The 19452-nt window shown below is 31.8% G+C and overlaps 2 protein-coding genes across 8 annotated transcripts; one reads left to right on the top strand and one right to left on the bottom strand.

The window, feature by feature from the left end:
* Positions 1–251: 251 nt before the first annotated feature.
* Positions 252–1621, bottom strand: LOC105215405 (ras-related protein Rab-18). Its single transcript, XM_011189304.3, has 4 exons — positions 1447–1621; positions 1191–1362; positions 861–1121; positions 252–477 (listed from the first exon to the last, which is right to left on the bottom strand). The coding sequence occupies exons 1-4, from the start codon at positions 1503–1505 to the stop codon at positions 382–384; spliced, it is 588 nt and encodes a 195-aa protein (XP_011187606.1). The 5' UTR covers positions 1506–1621; the 3' UTR covers positions 252–381.
* Positions 1622–4630: 3009 nt separating this feature from the next.
* On the top strand, positions 4631–18903 carry LOC105215406 (protein TIS11). 7 transcript variants are annotated; one of them, XM_011189308.3, is made up of 4 exons: positions 4631–4779; positions 4952–5709; positions 16200–16522; positions 17277–18903. In XM_011189308.3, exons 2-4 carry the CDS (start codon positions 5629–5631, stop codon positions 18079–18081), a joined length of 1209 nt encoding a protein of 402 aa, XP_011187610.1. In that variant the 5' UTR covers positions 4631–4779; positions 4952–5628; the 3' UTR covers positions 18082–18903. The 7 variants fall into 7 exon arrangements, with proteins under 7 accessions (XP_011187610.1, XP_054088415.1, XP_011187607.1 ...); XM_054232440.1 differs by having other exon boundaries at positions 4637–4779; positions 4934–5709; XM_011189305.3 differs by having other exon boundaries at positions 4666–4779; positions 4888–5709.
* The last annotated feature ends 549 nt before the right edge of the window (positions 18904–19452 follow it).

Below are 19452 nucleotides of genomic sequence, written 5' to 3'. Positions count from 1 at the left end.
ACGGCCCGAAGGAAAAGGGGTGTTAGATGAGTGGCGTTTAGTTTCAATGATAGCACTTGATTTGTATTGCAAAGTTTTGATATATTAAGTTGTCATTTAAGTATATACGAATGAATTCATACGAATTTTTAATTATTATATAATTAGATCCGGTAATAAATATTACATTGGAAATCAATGGCTACTGTGCCCCGGAACACCCACCAATAATCTATCCAAATATGCTCATATACTGGATAACATCTTTTGAGTAATGTTATATACTCTTTATTTTTAATAAATAAACTAACGAAATACAAATTCTCTATAAATAGGTGATAACTTGACTTACATATATAATATTTTTACAAAATTACATACAGTATTCATTTTAAACATTTATCAACATCTGCAGTTTGATGCTCCCGCGTCTTCGTCTGCATTTACGTCAATAGTTCCTCCGTTTTGTGAAAAACTATAATAGTCCGATGTCACAATCTATAAAAACATTTGGAATAAAGTTCATAATCTTCATACTTATTTATACTATGATAATAATAGTATTAGAGAAAATATATAAATATATTAGTTTCAACGCTATTATAGCATATTTTACTAAAGACTATCAGTCAGCTTTATAAAGTGCTTTAGATTGTACAAAACATTTATTTTTCTTTGATAAGGAAAAATCTTCAATTTAAACGACGTGGTATGACCTTTATCGACAGTTGTTGGCTGTGCAATGCAACAATATCTGTGCAGTATTAGAAATTAAAATAATTTTAAGAGCCTATGATAATATTTCACTAAATTTTGGGACTTTGAATTTTACATCACTATCAATTATATATATAAATGGAAATTGTAAACATATCATATACCTTCTCAACAATTTCCTTGAAAACATCTGCAACAAATTTATCTCCCTTTGCCGAGGCCTCCAGAAAAAGAGCTCTATGCTTACGGGCGAATTTCAAACCTTCTTCGCGACTTATAACTCGTTCCTTATCCATTTTATTTCCTACAACTATTGTAGCAATATTCGGATTATCACTATAATTTTCAAGCTCTGCAAGCCACGCCTCCAATTTTGTCAATGATTCGCGGTTAGTGATGTCATACACTAATACCGCTCCCAATGCCTAAAAGAATAACATAACATTTAATGTGTTAGTATTTTGGTTACTTGCATTATTAAAAATTTGTTATACCTTTCTATAAAAACTAGGAGTAAGACTCCGAAATCGTTCAGCCCCTGCCGTATCCCAAAGCGCTAATTTATATTCAAGGCCATCAATATTAATAACTTTGCTTTTGAAATCCATACCAATAGTTACATCGTGATTATCATCAAATTTATCTTCAACAAATCGACGGATGAGGCTGTAGAATAAATGTTCATTATTTTCTTTGCATTTTTCAACACAAAGCTTAATAGATATCAATTGTTTATTGAACAATGGTTACCTAGACTTTCCAACCCCACTTTCCCCAATTATCAACAATTTAATTGTTCTGTCGTTCATATCAATTTATTGATAGCAAATAATTTTTCGACAAATTGCAAAAAAGAAACGTAAATAATTATATATGTTCTATTTTATACATCCGATTATGTTTGATATCGATAATTTTGATGACTTCACTACGACGGGGCATCTCGACAGGCAAATTTTTATTGTATGACATTAGTGCTCGTCTTGTTTGTAGATAGTGAATATTGCTTATAGAATACAATAGATGGCATACAATATTTTACCCTAGTAAAGCCAGCTAGCATTGGGTCTGGACCTTAACTATCGCATGCAATGTTCATTTCCATAAAATATTCAAAGCGGCCGTCGGCAAATTGGGTTAGCGTAGTGAGATTCACAATAAACCATCCATAACTCGAACGTATTTTCTCCGATTCTTGTACGTTTCAATCACAAACATAAAAATATATTTCATTAGCAAATTTTTATCGATATTCCAATTTTTAATATATTTTAATTACATTACGCATATTTGTATATGTATTTGCAATTATATAAAAAAAATATATTATAAAATTCAAACTTTTAAATATATTGTATGTATCAATTTCAAAATATGAGCAAATGCAACACTGTTACGTCGCCGCGATCAGTTTAGAATAAGAACACAGAGCGTTTTGCATAACACTGGAGACTGTTCACCAATTTTACTTTTCCCGTCGCCTCTCTCCTTTAAAATAGGATTTCTCTCTACTGGAAATAATGATTCTTTATCTTTGAATTATATTGCTATACAAAACGACTGTAAATATTAGTAATAATATAAATATTTTTGTGTGGTAATTCGTTATCTAACTACCGCCATGGGTAATTTTTGAAATGTTGATCACTAAATTCCGTGCAGAATGTCACCTTGCATAAACTCAACTAACTTCATGTCACATATGCTTAACCTTTCTTACGGAATTTCTGTATGTGACCGTTATACGATTCCACAGTATACGATCAATAGATTAGTGGTACTCATTTGACGTCGTAAACGTATGGCAACATCGGAAAATTTTAGTATCGTAAAACAGCTGTTAATTTTTGCAAACACCTTATTTTACGACAATCTTGCAAAGATGCGAGACCATTTTCAGTGGAGTTCATGGCATGCTTACAATTAATCCACAATCAGCCGCTCATCTAACTTGTGTTGCCATATTGCAAATTTATAATTTTTATATAATTGCGAGGTTAAATGAGTACCATTATTGCTTTCTAGTTGCAATGCTTTCTAGTTGTAATGCACATTGTTTTACTACCACACTCTCACTTTTGTTTTGTTATGGACTTTCCCTATCATTTCTTGTCACAGATTTCTTTTCAAATCAATTAAAGCGTAAGAGTTAGTATCAGTGGCTTAAATGTTAAAGGCATTTATGCATTATTGCAAATACATCTCTCAGCTTATACATGTTATGTAATCCTATAAATTAAAAAATAGCCTTCAAAGGTTTTGAATTACGCGTCTCATTCTCTTCTAACTGTGCTGACTCCTCTGATATTTGTGAGTTAACCTGTGTCGACTTATTTACTCCCTGCTCTTTCAACTGTGCTGACAACTGCGATGTAAACTCCGCTTTGATTAGAATTGTTGTCAGTCCGGCAGCCATTATATAGTAGATCGTGGACAACTTATTGCTAGTCGAACATTCTGGCAACTACGATTTTCGTTGTCTAGATAAATGTCGTTATCGATTTCAATTGTCGATTCTGGTTTGTTCTGGTATCAATTTCCGTTATAATATTCTCAGAGGCCGCGTTATAGTGTTGCGCTACTTTATTTGATTTAGAAATACAAACGAAATAGAAAAATAAGTTTGTGACTTAGTTAGTTTTGATATGTACTATTATAGTTTCTTTCAAGTTCAAATCAAGAAAAAATTAATGTTGTAGTTTTTGTCCAATGTACAGAGCCGCAACAAGATTCTCAAGACACTAGTCGGAAGCACTTGGTGAAAAGACAAAGAAACATTGGTGGACAGTTACAAGGCAATCGGCTGGTCGGTCGTCAATTACGAAGCACCAGTATGCTCGGCTGGATGCAGTGGGACGCAGCATAGAAAGATACAGACGTGCCAGAATACCGCACTCCGGATAGTTATTGGATGTATCTTGCTGTCTTGTTGAAGCACACCTACACAAGGATGACTTTATGTAACCTGAAAAGGGGCATAACGAACTGCTCACCAAGCAGTTTCTACTAGGATTTTTTCGCAGAAATCACCCATGTAGCCATCTGCTGGAAGCTTAACCGCCTTCCAGGTGTATTAAGATGTCACACCTACGCATTAAACGCCATTCCCGACTGAGCCATTAAAAACTTCCTTCCCTACCTCTCAGTTAATGGAGTCCTTCTAGTGAAACCGCCACCTCGACTTGAAACGTGAAACCAGAGTGGCATGCTAAACCTCTACTTATCCACACTGAATCATACAGAATATATGATTCCCCACATGTTTCTAGTCACCTCTTTGCGTGCCCAACGAACACGGCTCATCTAACACACCTCTCCTTTGGTCCAACATGGACTTACCATTGACCTCGACGACAGCAAGACTTATACTTTTCGCTTCAGCAGGTCTAGATAATCGTTAAAACAAGAACAACTACTATGGCTGAGTGTTGCCTTCAGTACTTATGATAATGACAGTAAATCTTTTCCCAATTTTGCCACTTGTAATTCTATAATTTAATAATATTTTCTCATTATAATTTTGCAAACGGTCTATATATTTTTAGTTTTAATGGTATAAATATACAGTGGTACCTCGACATACGAGTTTAATTCGTTCCCCAACCTTGCTCGTATCTTGAATTACTCGTATCTCAAATCAAATTTCGTCATACAAAACAATTGAACTACCATTAATCCGTTCCAACCTCCAAAATGTTACCGCAGTTATTTTTTTTACGTGGTTTTGAATAATAAAAACGTATTTATAAAGTATTATATATAAAATATTTATTACACAAAAACAAAAAAGAGAATCCTTTGTCGAGGTACCACTGTATTGTGATCCGCTGTGCGACGCCGGTAAATATTTTGTCGAGCGCCGGCGAGTTTCTCTGACAACATTTATAAACAGTATATCGAATATCGAAAGTCGATCACAATTGTACTCTCATAGCTCTTATTTGAAACAAGGTTTCAATCAGTCTTCTAATCGAGTTTGACGAGTGTGGTTTGTGTTTGGATGTAATATTGACTTACCTATTTTTTAATTAAAGTGCTTGAGTGCTTTGTGTAGACAATTTGGAACTAAAATATTGAATGAATGTATTTCGATTATCTAGTATTGTGTACTGCTTTAATATTTTTTCCTATTTTATACATATAACAATATAGAATTGGAAAAAAATATTTTGAAGCTTTCAAAACATTTAGGATTTTATAATATAATCAAAGGATACTAAAGTTATTAATGATTTAGATTCCTATTTCATATCAGAAAATACGAATATAACAGTAGACCGTAATAGATAAAATTGTAAACTAACACAAAGAACTGTACAAAACATAGTACTTTGTCCTACGCAAAAAACCGCACAACATAACTGCCCTGCAAGCAATTGGTAGTACGAGTATGAATTCGCGCCGCCATTAACGCTACCAATACAAACGATTACACCAGAAAAACGAGAATCGGCGCAGCAACAGGCTGATAATATTCGATATGAAATAAATAGAAGCAAAAAAGACATCGCCAACCAGCACAATAAGAAACGAGTACGAGAGACGAAGGAACTTCTGAAAATAAGAAGAATCAAAATAAAACTTAATACATACACACATACATTGGAGTAACTATAAACGAAACAACGATCATCACACATATTTGCCCATGTGCTATATCAAGTGTATTATTGTGCTGTCATTGCGACTTTCATTGTGGTTTATTTTGTTGTGCTTTGTTATACGATCAATTGAAAACCAAATAATAATTAAATATTGCAATTGAAAAAGTGGTTCATAATACGATATCAAAGACGCACAAATCTCTTTTTTCAATTGTGCCTGGAGGAGCTCTTGGATATTAATTTCGTACCATAGTGAACACCGGGAAGAGCGTTCTTCCTATAATATATATATTTTAAACACTTTGGGAATACATTTTTTCTTACGATAATGTCTGCAGCTATTATACAGCAGAAGAGTACAAATAATTCTTCATTAATTTACTTTGAGTGCGGTGATATTTTTGAAGCGGTAAGTAAAATATTTGCTAACCAATTCATGTAATATTTGGATAATCATATTTAAAAGCAAATTTTTTGTGAAAGTTAATAAAATATAAAAACGGAGATATGTAAAACACTTCAGTTCGTTTTCCAACCGGAGTTCTAATAGATCGTATGAATAAAATAACCTACCACCAAGCATGCGTATATTTCTTAAATAAAATTGATATAATTGCAATTTATTTTGTACACCCGCATGTATGCGTATAGACTGCACGTTTACATATTATGGTGGAAACTTTGGTATATGTTCCCACGATTTTGGAGTTTAAATTAGTATGGTCAGATAGAGGACATTCCTTTTTATTCATTTAAATTAATTTGCAAAATATCAAGATGGTAATACTTGGGTTATTGTGTAAAGAAAATTAATAAAATAAATACTAGAGAATATCCTCTTAATATTTCTTTACTTAGAAACCATGTGAATAGTACAAAATTTATATAACAAATGCAATCTTATGTAGTAGATATATATACTCCGAATATGTGAATTAGAATAAATCCTAAATTCTCCATCTATATGTGTTATTATATTTACTTTTATTTAAGGATAATTAGTGCCTTAAAATCCTCAACTGGTAGAAAACCATATTAGGATTATCTATCTAAAAACATATCGGTATGTCTCATGTGTCGTGTCAATAATAAATATAACTAAACAAGTAAAACAAGAATAGTAATATAATATACAAGTTTGCTCACATGTATAGTAAGCAATTGATAATAGTGAATCGTATTTACATTTTTTTTATAACGGCGACCAGCAAAACCTGTGAACGGATTAGGCAGCCGTAAATAAGACCTAGTGCGGCATCCGGGAGAGCTATGAAGAAAATACAGTCACTATAAGTATATTCCTGATATACATATGTATGTATACGCTGTTTCAATCTGGTGTCTACAAATAGTATTCATGTGGTTGAAGAGCGAGCCGATCAAAACTTAAAAACGAAAACTAAGCAGAAATCGACGATGTGTTAAACATTTATGCATTTACATTCACACTAAACTTACAGTTTTGCAGTTCATTACCTAAATTTCGTCCTGTACGCCTATTTCATTGGTCGTCAAATTTAATCATAAAGAGTTTGTCAAAGTACCTAAATACCATGTTTTTGTGTGAGTTAAAAATTGAGATAAGAAAAACCTAAATAAATATGAATACTTATATAGTATATGTACATGTTCTTATGCTTGGATCTATCTATATATAAGTGTGCAATGAGGTTTACAGATCGTTATATTGATATACCACCAGTTCGCATACTACTAAACAGTGACTTGATTTTTATATAATACATACATACATCAGCACTACATGATGGTATACTTACACACATATTTCTTTCGACATTACAATATGAGATAGTGACGCATTTAGTACAATTCCATTTTATATTCGCATACATATATACATATATATTATATATATATATATATATACATATATATATAACAATCATGTATTAATATAAATTTCTAATATGGTACATGTGAAGAATATAGTTAATTTTTAATTTTAAGTGAAATCTAATTTATTTTGATTAATTATTGTGACTTTAGTTTGCATGAATTTTGTTCATATGTAAGGACGTTTGTATATTAGCAATATTGAAGCTATTTCAAGTCTAGCTCACAAAACATCGGTATATATAGTCTCGTACTAAAATAAACGTAATTACTTTACGGATTGTTCAAACAAATCGAACATTATCAAAATGACAAGTCGTATATCATTCCAGACTTCAATACGGCCAACGCACTGGCGACCGAATACATGATCGTCATCTGACACGTTTTATGATATTGAAAACCTTCATACATATGTATTTGCATAAATATGAATTATATACCTTTGAAAACAATATATAAAAGTATATACTGCTGAAACAGACGGGAAGTGTGTGGCGCGTTAATGTTTTATTTACTCCATTGGCACTTGATACAATTTTATTATGTAAGGACCTAACTGTAATTATTTAAAATTCATTATTTTTTATGATATACACACGTGAAATATTTGAGTTGGTTTAGAAATATATTTGCTTTAAATGTATGTACAGTGATCAAAATAGTAAAGCTACATATGTATGTTCAGTTTTGTTTTTTGCGACCTACAAAAGTCAGTTCAGCAGTTCAAGCAGTTCAGAAAAACATCGAAAATATTTTTGAATTCCGGTCACCGATTTCAAATATTTTTTCCAAAATAAATTTTATTATAGAATAGATTCATTCTTCAAAAAATAGTTTTTTTATAATAAATAATTCATAAAAGTGCTTGCGGTAAATCATGTATTGGAGAAGAATCATCAAATAAATTTGTTTACTTTTACCATATTTATTCAACATAATCTTGTTTACATATGGACAGACAAGTAAATGTTACTTTTATACTTGCAAATTTCACATCTTTGGAACTACAACTGAAGTGAAATTAAAAAAGACTTGGTGATTAAAAGATTGCCAAATTTTATTTATATGTATATTATAAAATTTTCCATTCTAATTCAGAATTGCAAATACTTACATTTGATTGGCCAAAAACTGTCGCCGCCAAAATGTAAGAAGTTATTAAGTGGACAATGTCCATATTTATTTCTATGCCTATGTAAATATATTAAAAATTATAATATCGTATATTAAATACGCTGTTACCATATTGAAATACAGATAAGGGCTTATGAACTCCCCTGAATACTAAAATTTACACTACATAGTAATGGCCGAATCGACCTAGACCTCAATCACTGTATGTTATGTAAATTGTGCCACTCTTTTGCTCTACCATAGTTTAAATACCTCATGGTTACCTAATGGTAGGTATACAAATCGTAATATTTTACTCGTTTCTTTTGTTACTTTTCCGAAGTCATCGTCAATACAAAACCGGTATTTGAAATCAGAGACAGTGTGCGAGTATATTGAAAATTAACAACAAAATTCAAAATTAAGGGTTTGAACATACATATAAATACAAAGTAGACGGTCAATACGAAGACTGCACTAGTATACATATGTATATGCATACATTTATATATATTCGTATACATATGTAAATTTTAATTGGGGACACAATCTTGAAATTAATTAAAGCAAAATCTTTGTATAGATGAGAATTGTTATGTTTACCACGAAAGTCAATGGAAATTTGGTTGGTGCTGCATATAAATATATGTTTATAATGCGATTAAACAAAACTTTTAAATTAAGCAAAACAAAGACATGCGGATCAAAACATGCTGCAGAGCCGAAATCAGCCTGCTCAAAATAATAGGTACACTTTTGATGAAATATTTATTAATGAAAAATAATTATGATACAAATGTTTTGTTGTAAATTTAACATTAGCTAGTTAATATAGAGTATCAGCATCCTTCTGTATTTAAAAAAAAATTTTTTTGGACATACTAGATGGGTCGCAAGTCACACTCCACCATTGAAGAAGTTCGGTTAGTTTCAAACCTCAGAATGCAAGTAAATCACTTCACATCATTGGGAAATTAATGGGAAGGTCTCATAAATGCTTTAAAATTCATTAAAATTGAATTCTAAAAGGGGACTCATGGAAAGTGATGAAAAACGATATCGTCACATTGTAACTATTTGCAAAAGGGACCTTTTCAAGTTGTTGTTGTTGTAGCACAATCACCACAACAGCCGGTTCTACGATACACCGAGATTGACTCGGATTTTCGGATCCGACCGAGGGCAGTTATTTCGGCGACCCAGACGTGTCTGGACCTTTTCAAGCAAAAACTGGAAGTGAAGTTAATACAAAAACAGTCCACAGGAGTTCGTAAAAGGCCAAAAGTTTTGTATGAAATCATGTAAATTTCCCAGGACCAGTAGAAGCAAGAAGAATAAATATCCTTTGGAGAGACGAAACAAAAATAAATTTGCTTAGGAACTATTGTGAAAGAAGTGTACGTCGCCCATAAATAAAGGATTTATCTTTTTATTTCTCTTTTTCTCCACTTTTTGGTTCCTCAGGTCCTGCACAATCTACACGATTTTCCTTTTTGAAAATAGTTACAACGTGACGATCGTGAAATTTATTCGTTCTTTGTCGCTTTCCACGATTATCTATACTAGAATTCCATTTTAAAGTATTTATGAGACTTTTCCGTTAATTCTCGAATGTCCCAAAGTAATTTTCCTTGCATTCTGAGTTTTGAAACTAACCAAAATTCTTCAACAGTTGAGCGTGACTTGCGACCCATCTACTATGTCAAAAAAAAAATTTGTAAAAAATACAGAATGATGCTGGAAATACTCTCTATTAACTAAATAATGTTAAATATACAACAAAACATTTGTATCTTGATCCGCATTTCTTTGTTTTGCTTAATTTAAACGTGAAGTTATTTTGAATTTTACTTGTAAATATCTAAAGGATAGAATTGCGTTCGCACTTTTCTTAAAAATTTGAATAATAATTATTATACCCTAAATTGTTCAGATCGGTTCACTATAGCATATAGCTGCCATACAAACTGAACGATCGGAATCAAGGGCTTGTATGGAAAACTTCCGCATTTTACTACACATCTTCACGAAATTTGGTGTGAGTTATTGTTCATAGAAATAATTTAATCTCCGAAAAAATTGTTCAGATCGGTTCACTATAGCATATAGCTGCCATACAAACTAACCGATCGGAATCAATGGCTTGTATGGAAAACTTCCTTACTTTTTCTTACGTCTTTAGATTTGCTTAAACACATAGTTACTAAAAGAAATGCACATGTGAAGGGTATATTAGCTTCGGTACAGCCGAAGTTAACGTTTTTTCTTGTTTTTGATGTGTTTTGCTTGAAAAATTTTGGTGTACCTATTATTTTGAGCAGGAGTGTATATTTATGCATGTAGATTCACATTACATATAGATTTTGTTTTCAGAATTTACCCACCCTCAACAAATAGTTGTTGAAACTATATTTATAAAAATGTGTGGAAATATCAATTCAATATGATTTGAGCAAGACCTCAGGTGGCACATAATTCAAAAACATACATTGACGTATGTCATTATTATTGTTACATACAATTTACCCGGTTCCAAACGACTATACATACGAAAGCATTAAAAATGTTAGCGACTTCTCGAAGAAATCCAAATTGCAGGGCCATTGTCTAGATCTCTGTATAGTGATGAGCGATATTTCACTACTGGTGATTTTTTCACTGTGATTGAAAAATCGCATATGTATAGCAACTGCGATAAATTTTATTAAATAGCAGTGATTTACAATCGCAATTCAGTAATTTGAGTTCGATCACAGCAGTTATAGAGAAGTTCAGTTGTTGTTGTTGTTGTTGTAGCGGCATAAAACATTCCCCAAATAATTTTGAGGAATGCTGCCGATTTGACAGTCCTTGGCCGGATAAAAATCCGGGTCTGTTCCGGTTATGTAGAAGCGACTGTCATGGGAACGTAGAAGGTCAGTGCTTTTGTTCGATCACAGTATATACAGTGAAGTGCTGAACACAAAGACGACGACACGACGTAGCGACGGCAGCGACATATCAAACAGCAATTTCATTGTTGCCGTACTAAAATCTTTCACTTCCATAAAATTTACATATTTAGTTTAAAGTGAAATTATTTGTGCAAAGAATGTAAAAATTGGCGATTTATTTGTTTAAAATAATCGATTGTTATTATAAATGATATATCAAAGCTATTTAACGTTTCTGCTGGCAAAATAACGACATACTTGTGAGAACTTTGAATAATTTTACATTTCACATATTAGTGGCAGCTCTACAGCGGCCATTGTCGTCGGCAAAATTAGAAACGTTTTTAATTTGGCGACAGCGAAGACTTCAACCCTTTTGTCGTGAAGTCGTGCTGTTGTCTAAAAATCTGTGCCCATAAGAACGCGGGTATTTTAATATTTGACAGATGTCGCTCGTCGCTTGTCGTTGTCTATGTGTTCAGCACTTGAGTTCAGTGATTCTAATTCGATTGCTGTAGCAATCACAGTTCAGTAGTAATAGCAGTTCGTCGCTTTTCGTTGTCTATGTGTTCAGCACTTGAGTTCAGTGATTCTAATTCGATTGCTGTAGCAATCACAGTTCAGTAGTAATAGCAGTTCGAAAAGCTAAGAATTGCCGCAAGATCTCTTTCACGCAGGTTAGGTTCCTGTTGCGGTAATTCATAGTTTATAGGAGAGGGGCGACGAAGAGAGGAGAATCGCGCTGAGTCTGCTGTGTTCAGCAACACGATTTGAGAATAACGATAAAAATTAGTTAGACCGTTTTCACACAGGCAATTTTTGTCGCGGCAATTCTTAGTTTTATAGGAGAGGGGGCGACGAAGAGACGAGAATTTCTCTCTCTCTCGCTTCCCTTGGTCGCCCCCTCTCCTATAAAACTAAGAATTGCCGCGACAAAAATTGCCCGTGTGAAAACGGTCTTAATGAAATATATTTTTTGTTTGTAAACGACGCGTACAAGAAGTTGAGAAAATGATATGAAAGAGAATGAGAGAAAAACACGAACAGAGTTGACGAACACAAATTCCTCGTGTGAACGCAATGTGCGACTGCAAAAGAGGATCGCCCGAGTATTCGCAACAGGAGTTGACCGATTGAAAGAGCTCTAGCAATCACGGTTCAGTAGCAATAGCAGTTCAGGATCACAGTAACAATTTTAGGTGCGATTTCGATAATTTTGGTTGCGGTGATTACAAAAGCAGTTAAATGTACCCAAAATTTATTAATTAGTTAATTGTAATTACAAAACTAAATTTTTGATACTGTTAAAATTAATAAATATCGAAATGTAAAACATAAAAAAATGTGGAGTACAAATAGAACGTATAACATACTTATTGGTTTATGTAAGAGAGTGTAGCCCCCCAATATAGGGTCCAAAAGTATTATCGTCGAGCGATTGGAGCTTTTTTTTATTTTTTATGTTTTCACAGCTAACTTAATTGAAGTATCTCGTGTATGCAATATATGGATATGTTTCTAATTGTAAAAGAATCAAAATAAATCTCCATATTGGTATGAAAAGCACATATGTACATAAATTCTATTGGTACAATTAACCCTTTTGGACTATATATTCGAAATATTTTTTTCGTTATTTCGTTGTAAAAATATTTACTGAACTCGTTGAACCTATTTTTTATCACTATTCTTATCTTTGCCGGTTTTACTAGATATGGATGGTAAAGAAACAAGGCATTTTATTCCAACTCTGTACAAAGATAGTGTTTTATCACCGAGTCTAGTGGTGCAAGTGTTGCTACCATAATGTGAAATTCAATAATTCGATCTATTTTTATATTAGTTATTTAATTTTTTCTATTTTTGAGACTGATTAACAAATTTTTAAATTTCTTGTAGTAAGCTAAATCGTTATTTCATCTGTACATGCATAAGTATGCAATTAAAGTTATTTGTATGAAAATGTACATAGCTTAGCAGCAAAAACCTGTAAGATAATAATAATATATTATTCTTAACATACTCACTTTTGTTTGCATTTTCTGAACAGGAACTAAGATCACAATAGTCGTTTTGTGAGCAGTGTACGTATACATCTATATGTATATATATGTGTTTAGATTGTGAGTTTGCACAATATGTATATATATATATATATATGTGTGTATTATATATGCATATATTTACATATACATAACAGTGTGCATACATACTGTATATCACTATGCATATGTATATACAAGTATTTCTACTTGAAAACAAGAGTCAAGCAGCTTTGTCTGTGCTCAGTGTTCGGCTTTGACTCACTCACATGTCCGGTATTTGTTGTCCATGAGCGCCCATACGAGCGCGATATATACATGCATATAAACCTATAGCAGAATGTATATATGTAAATGCTGTCCTTATATACGATATATTTGTGTACATACACTCATACATATATATGAGTGTCATACATATATGTAAATATGTATATATAATATAATTTGGAGTTTAATATAAAATTACTGTATAATTTAAAGACTTGGAATGGTTTATGTATACAGCTTGTACATACATAAGTGTATATGTATTTAGGTATATACAATGTGTTTGTCCATACATATGGAGATAAGTGCTAACACACGTTGCTTAAAAATAAATTTAACTTGCGTGTTATTTGTTGGTTGAAAAGAGACAAAGTTGATATTTTTCTTGAGAGTCTACAACTTGAGAGTTAGTGATAACTTCGGGTTACGTACAGGTTTTGAACACGCTACAAGGAAAAGATCACATTGAATATGTATTCATGCCTGTGTGGGTATGCATGTATTGTGTAAGTGTGTGTGTGAAAATGTATATGCGAAGAGCGAAACCATAGGGTAGATGCGATTGTGATAAACCAGTTTATAACGTTCAAAACAATACAAAGTAGTGTAGTAATGCGATATGACGCAAGATGCGGGAATCAGTGGAATGGCAGAGTTGTTTAATTTGTTATCTGGGTTTTTTTTTTGAGTGAGAGCATTTAGTTGGACTTCCCTAATCTCAATTTTTATTGAAAAGGAAAATTAATCAATGCAAACTAGGAAATTTTTAGGTTAAGAGACAACTACTTCACATTTTTATCTGATTTGAACGAAATTACAATTACATACATGTATACTTTTATATATCTAAAAATACCTGAAACTGTGCATGTCAACATATGATACCTGCTTACAATGTTTCATTCAAGCAAAACATTTCAAATTTTAAAATTCCCAAATGAAATCGAAGGCCCATTGCTTACTGTTTTGAACAACAGAAGATAAAATATTGTTAGTTGTAAATATCAATTTTGACGACAATAATAAACCCTTAGAGCTAGCTTACTTAACGTCAGCTATCTCTAGAAACAGCACCGAAAAATATAATTTTAGTCGAATTTGTTTTTTTTTTTTGTGTGTTTCAGTTTGCTGCATGTTATGTATTGCTTCACATGAATACGATTAAAATATAAAAAAATGCAGCTACAGATTGCGGATCACAGACTCAGCTGAAGTGAAGGTATTTCAGCCGGTTCGTTTTAGCTGAGTAGGTTGGCCACTGCATTAATAAAAATAAGTTGATGGCTTGCGTTATTATTTGCTCTGACTTGACGAGTTTACCGTAGATGAGTTTGCCTCATTTACTTGACTTCGCTTAAGTTTTGCATGGTTGCTCAGCAGGTTATTCGATGAGGCATTTGCTTTGGGTTTCTTGTGATTTAACTTTTTGTGGAGTGTGGAGTGAGTGGTGTGTTGTTTGGTGTCTTCATAGTAGTGGTTTGAACTTGAGCTCTATACATAATTGGTAAGTTGCATAATGTGTTACAGCATCGAAGCAACAGTTTTGTTTGACTTTTTTATTTCCATTTATTGTATTTTTGACGGTTGGTTTGGCGTTTCTAAAATAAGTTAGCGTGCATATGTAACACACGCATATACTTACGCAGACATATGTACGTATAATATGAAATGATGAAAGATTGTGTACTATTTAAATTTACAATCTCAACTCAAAAGCTAAGAAAAAATTTTTGCAGATATAATATAAAATGTAATTTGCTATTAAGTGATTAGCTAATATAATTTATGTAAGGATGTATATGTATTTCGCAGTTATACACACGGTTTTAACTAAATGTGCATACAAAAGAAAATTTGAAACGGATGTAACCATAATCTACAAATGTTGAAAACTGTTTTAACTAATATATTTTAAAAGTTAAGGAATTTGGATTTTGATTCGAAAGAATATCATTTAATTAATCGGTCTTTCTTTTGTTATTGTTAACTTTTTTAATTTTTATAAAAAAATATCGATATATGGATGTATCGTTATATTTTTAACAAGCCTAAGGCCGGATACAAATGTATTCCCTTTTAGGATTTTTTTCCTAAAATTTATAAAAAAATCGTATTTTATATCTTTTCGATAGTTGAAATTTTGTATCGATATATCAATGTTTAGATATTTTTTTAATAATGCTATTTATGCGTTTCCGGAACCGCTAATCGGTAGATGATAATTCGTATAGTGTTTTTAGAAAAAAAGAATTTTAAATTGTACATCTTTTGTATTACAAATTTTTTTTTGATTGGAAATGATTTTTTGACAAGGAAGCTTATATAGCTAGAAGAGAAAAGGGGAATCAAAGACAGCTATTGATTCCATCCCTGACTGGATTATTTTTTGGGTGTACACACACATTATTTTAACCACAATACCGAACCTTAATTGTATTTTAAAAATATTGCGGAGTATAGCTATCCTCACAAACAGGATAATGTATATATTACTTCTTTTCTTTTCTGTTTTGTTCGGTTTGACTTATACTTTTGCGAGATTTTTGTTAAACATCTTAAAACAATTTTTCAGCTGGTCACTTTATTATTCTGCAATTAGCTTAGGGATTTTATAAATATTAAATAAATTAAATATTAATCTATTTGACATTCGATTAAACATATATTTATTAATTAATTTTCAGAACCAGTCAAACGATCAACAGGAACTAATTCGTTCAGTTCGGTCCGTCAGCAACAATGGTGATATAATTCTTTCAGAAATGGATGATTCTGTCAAAGTAGTGGACCATATAGTGAAGCTGGAGATCAAGAAAGATCCTGATCAATGCCGTCCCCACAATGCATTGACTAGAACAATTTCGCAACCACAACCCCAAGCTCAACATGAGGCAAATGTGGAGTCTTATGTATCAACCATATTGGAAAACTTCGGAAACATGAATTTACATCGTAAACTGGAGAGAACACAATCTGAACCCTTACCGCAACAAGTTAATACTTCCAGGTAATACAATTTCCATATATATATATATTTTTTTTTTTCAGTAAACTAAGCCCATTATTTAGTTTAAATTATCAAAGACTACAATAAAATGACGTCAAGTACATTACCCCAGCAATTACATCTTCAATATACATATTTGCTCTTATCAGAGTGGTGGCAAATCGGAATAATAAGATAGAGATGAAGTGGATTGATTGAAATCATTTAAGATATCACAATTACCAAATTTTTTTCATTTCTTTATATAGCTGATTTTCAAATTAATTTCACTGTCCATATGCACAGGGTGGTGGTTCTTATATTCATAGTGAGAAGTATATTGGATTGGAAAAAAGAATTTAGCAAAATTACCACTACAACACAAGTGTAGGTTTTGATTTAAAGGTGAAGAATATTTTCAACATGTTAAAAGCGAAATCATTTAATTTGCTTACATTTCATATGAGTATATATATGTATGCCTGTTTTATACTAGTGTTACATAGATATGCGCGGTAATTTGTGAAATACGAGGAAAAGGTAGCAAACATTTTGAAACTGTCTACTCTTTGCATTTAAATCTGAAAATTGTGTTTCTAGAATTCTAATGTATTATTATTTTTTAACCTTTAAGTTAATAAGTTAACTATTTTCAAAATATAAGGCACGCTTGATGGTTTATCATTATCCAATATATGACTATCTTAATTTCAATTAGTGTAATATTTTGATTTATTTTAATGTATACTTTATAATTGTTTTCTTTTGTTTGAAGGTACAAAACTGAACTTTGTCGTCCGTTTGAAGAAGCCGGTGAATGCAAGTATGGAGAGAAGTGCCAGTTTGCTCATGGATATCATGAGCTACGAAACCTACAAAGACACCCAAAGTACAAAACTGAATATTGTCGCACATTCCACAGCGTTGGATTTTGTCCTTATGGCCCAAGATGTCATTTTGTACATAACGCAGATGAAGCTAGAGCTTTACAACAAATGCAGCAGCAACAGCAACAACAACAGCAGCAAACAAAATTGCAAAATCATTCCAGTTTTCATAACTGCATCACAACTTATCCATTGCAAACTAAACCAGGAAACAACGCAGCTAATCTCAATCATTCATTACCTTTGAGTCCTCCCCTGAGCATGTCTACAGGCTCAGATCGAGAGTCACCCACAGGATCATTATCGTTAAGTCCTACCAGTTCTATGACTAATTTTACATTTGGCGAACAAGTTAGCCCGGTAAACTCGGTTTTCCAGAACACATTTCCTTACGTAAACACTCCACCAGAAAGCCCGAACGCACCAATTTCCCCAGTGAATACACCACCGCCTAATATAATATTGGGTTCAATACAAAATCAGACTTCGTTGTACATAAAGCCTGTTACAATTCAGGGCAAACAGGTCCTACAAAAGAGTTCGAGTTCTCCAATCGCTATAATCAGGAATGTTAATAAAATTCCAACCAAAGTTAATTCTGTTTCATCACTTAACAGTGTTGAAGATGCACGTCTGCCAGTTTTTAACAGATTGAGCTCAGCTGTTGAAAAGTTTCCTAACAAAGCTTTATAATTTGACGAAATCTCAATTTGAATATAATTAAAATTTCTAGTTTTTTGTTATTTTACATTTTAAATTATATATACAACCTAAATTATTAAACAAAAAATATATTTTACGATAATTTATATATTTTATATTAAATATCTCTTTATCCAGAAAATGGATATATACTAGAAAGGGGACTTAGTTTATAGGAAAGAGTTGGAGAACGATGAATAGGCAAAATATGCTTTTGCATTTATTAAATTATCTATATATATAATATTTATTTTATATATACAATATATCATTTCATTTTGTTTACAGATTTATATTATATGCCGCTAAAACACTTTCATATAAAATTATTAATTTATAACTTAAACACACAATGGATAATGTAATTAAATTAGGTGCAGTTATGAAAATTACAAATATTGAAATGAAGTCAATGTGAGATGAGAAATTTATATTTTGTAGTATTAAAATTGAAAATATATTTACCCGGATACTATATTAACGTAACTACCTGTATAACGTAAATTATTACCTACTTTTACATAACAATACAAATGTATAAATGAAATGAAAAATATTTATTCCAATACGTTACAAAAACTCGAAGATGGTTAACACTGATGAAAATTCTCAAAGTGCCTTACAGTTAATTAAATATATACATATGTAGATATTTTAGTATTTATACAATTTTTATTTAATTGGTTAAGAGATGATTCGTGAATTAGTCGTCTTCCTTTTTTACTTTCGTTAAAAAAAATGCTTCCATTTATTTTTACATGTGCTTATACAAATTTTGAATAAAATACATTTACTTTTTCTTATTAAAATGTTTATAGCTGTTTTATTCTTGGTGATTTTGTCTTTTGGACTTATTAGGTATGGATATCTATTTTGGATGAAATAGAAATTAGTAAAAATAAAGACTATATCCCCATGATTATTTAATCGAACATGGTGTGTTGAATACCAAAATAAGCAAGGTCCGATAATAAAAGAGGTTATAAACGTATATTACGTACCTCTTTTTAATTAAGTTTTAAATGCACGGCAAAAGGAAGTGGGGTGGCGAAAATTGTATTTATGTTGTGAACAGAATGGACTGTAACCGATGTATCGATACAGCAGGCAATTATACAAATATCGTGTATAATGCAGGCATTGATGATGCGCAAAAACGAGCTATTCTTCAGTGCAGAGGAAATAGTTGCAGAGATGAATTACAGAACAAAATTCAAGTTAGTGGTTGAACATGTTTTTATGATTCTTATTTCATATAAATTGTTCGTTTTTTTTTTTTAATTTAATAAAATATAGATTGTTTTCACTCATTTTTAAGTTCACAAAGCAAATGTTTCTCCGTGCAGTTTCGTATAAGTTTCG

The sequence above is a fragment of the Zeugodacus cucurbitae genome, chromosome 5 (genome assembly GCF_028554725.1).
Source record: "Zeugodacus cucurbitae isolate PBARC_wt_2022May chromosome 5, idZeuCucr1.2, whole genome shotgun sequence".
Lineage (NCBI taxonomy): Eukaryota > Metazoa > Arthropoda > Insecta > Diptera > Tephritidae > Zeugodacus > Zeugodacus cucurbitae.
The sequence above is the reverse complement of the archived record's forward strand: the minus strand, read 5'-3'. Positions and strand labels throughout refer to the sequence as shown.

What these genes read in the sequence shown, in the direction of transcription:
- LOC105215405 (XM_011189304.3), bottom strand. Translation starts at nt 1,505, where the DNA reads ATGAACGACAGAACAATTAAATTGTTGATAATTGGGGAAAGTGGGGTT. An exon ending in AGTGGGGTTGGAAAGTCTAG is followed by an intron (nt 1,363 to 1,446) that starts GTAACCATTGTT and finishes TTTATTCTACAG; the next exon opens with CCTCATCCGTCGATTTGTTG. An exon ending in CTCCTAGTTTTTATAGAAAG is followed by an intron (nt 1,122 to 1,190) that starts GTATAACAAATT and finishes TTATTCTTTTAG; the next exon opens with GCATTGGGAGCGGTATTAGT.
- LOC105215406 (XM_011189308.3), top strand. Translation starts at nt 5,629, where the DNA reads ATGTCTGCAGCTATTATACAGCAGAAGAGTACAAATAATTCTTCATTA. An exon ending in GCGGTGATATTTTTGAAGCG is followed by an intron (nt 5,710 to 16,199) that starts GTAAGTAAAATA and finishes ATTAATTTTCAG; the next exon opens with AACCAGTCAAACGATCAACA. An exon ending in CAACAAGTTAATACTTCCAG is followed by an intron (nt 16,523 to 17,276) that starts GTAATACAATTT and finishes TTTTGTTTGAAG; the next exon opens with GTACAAAACTGAACTTTGTC.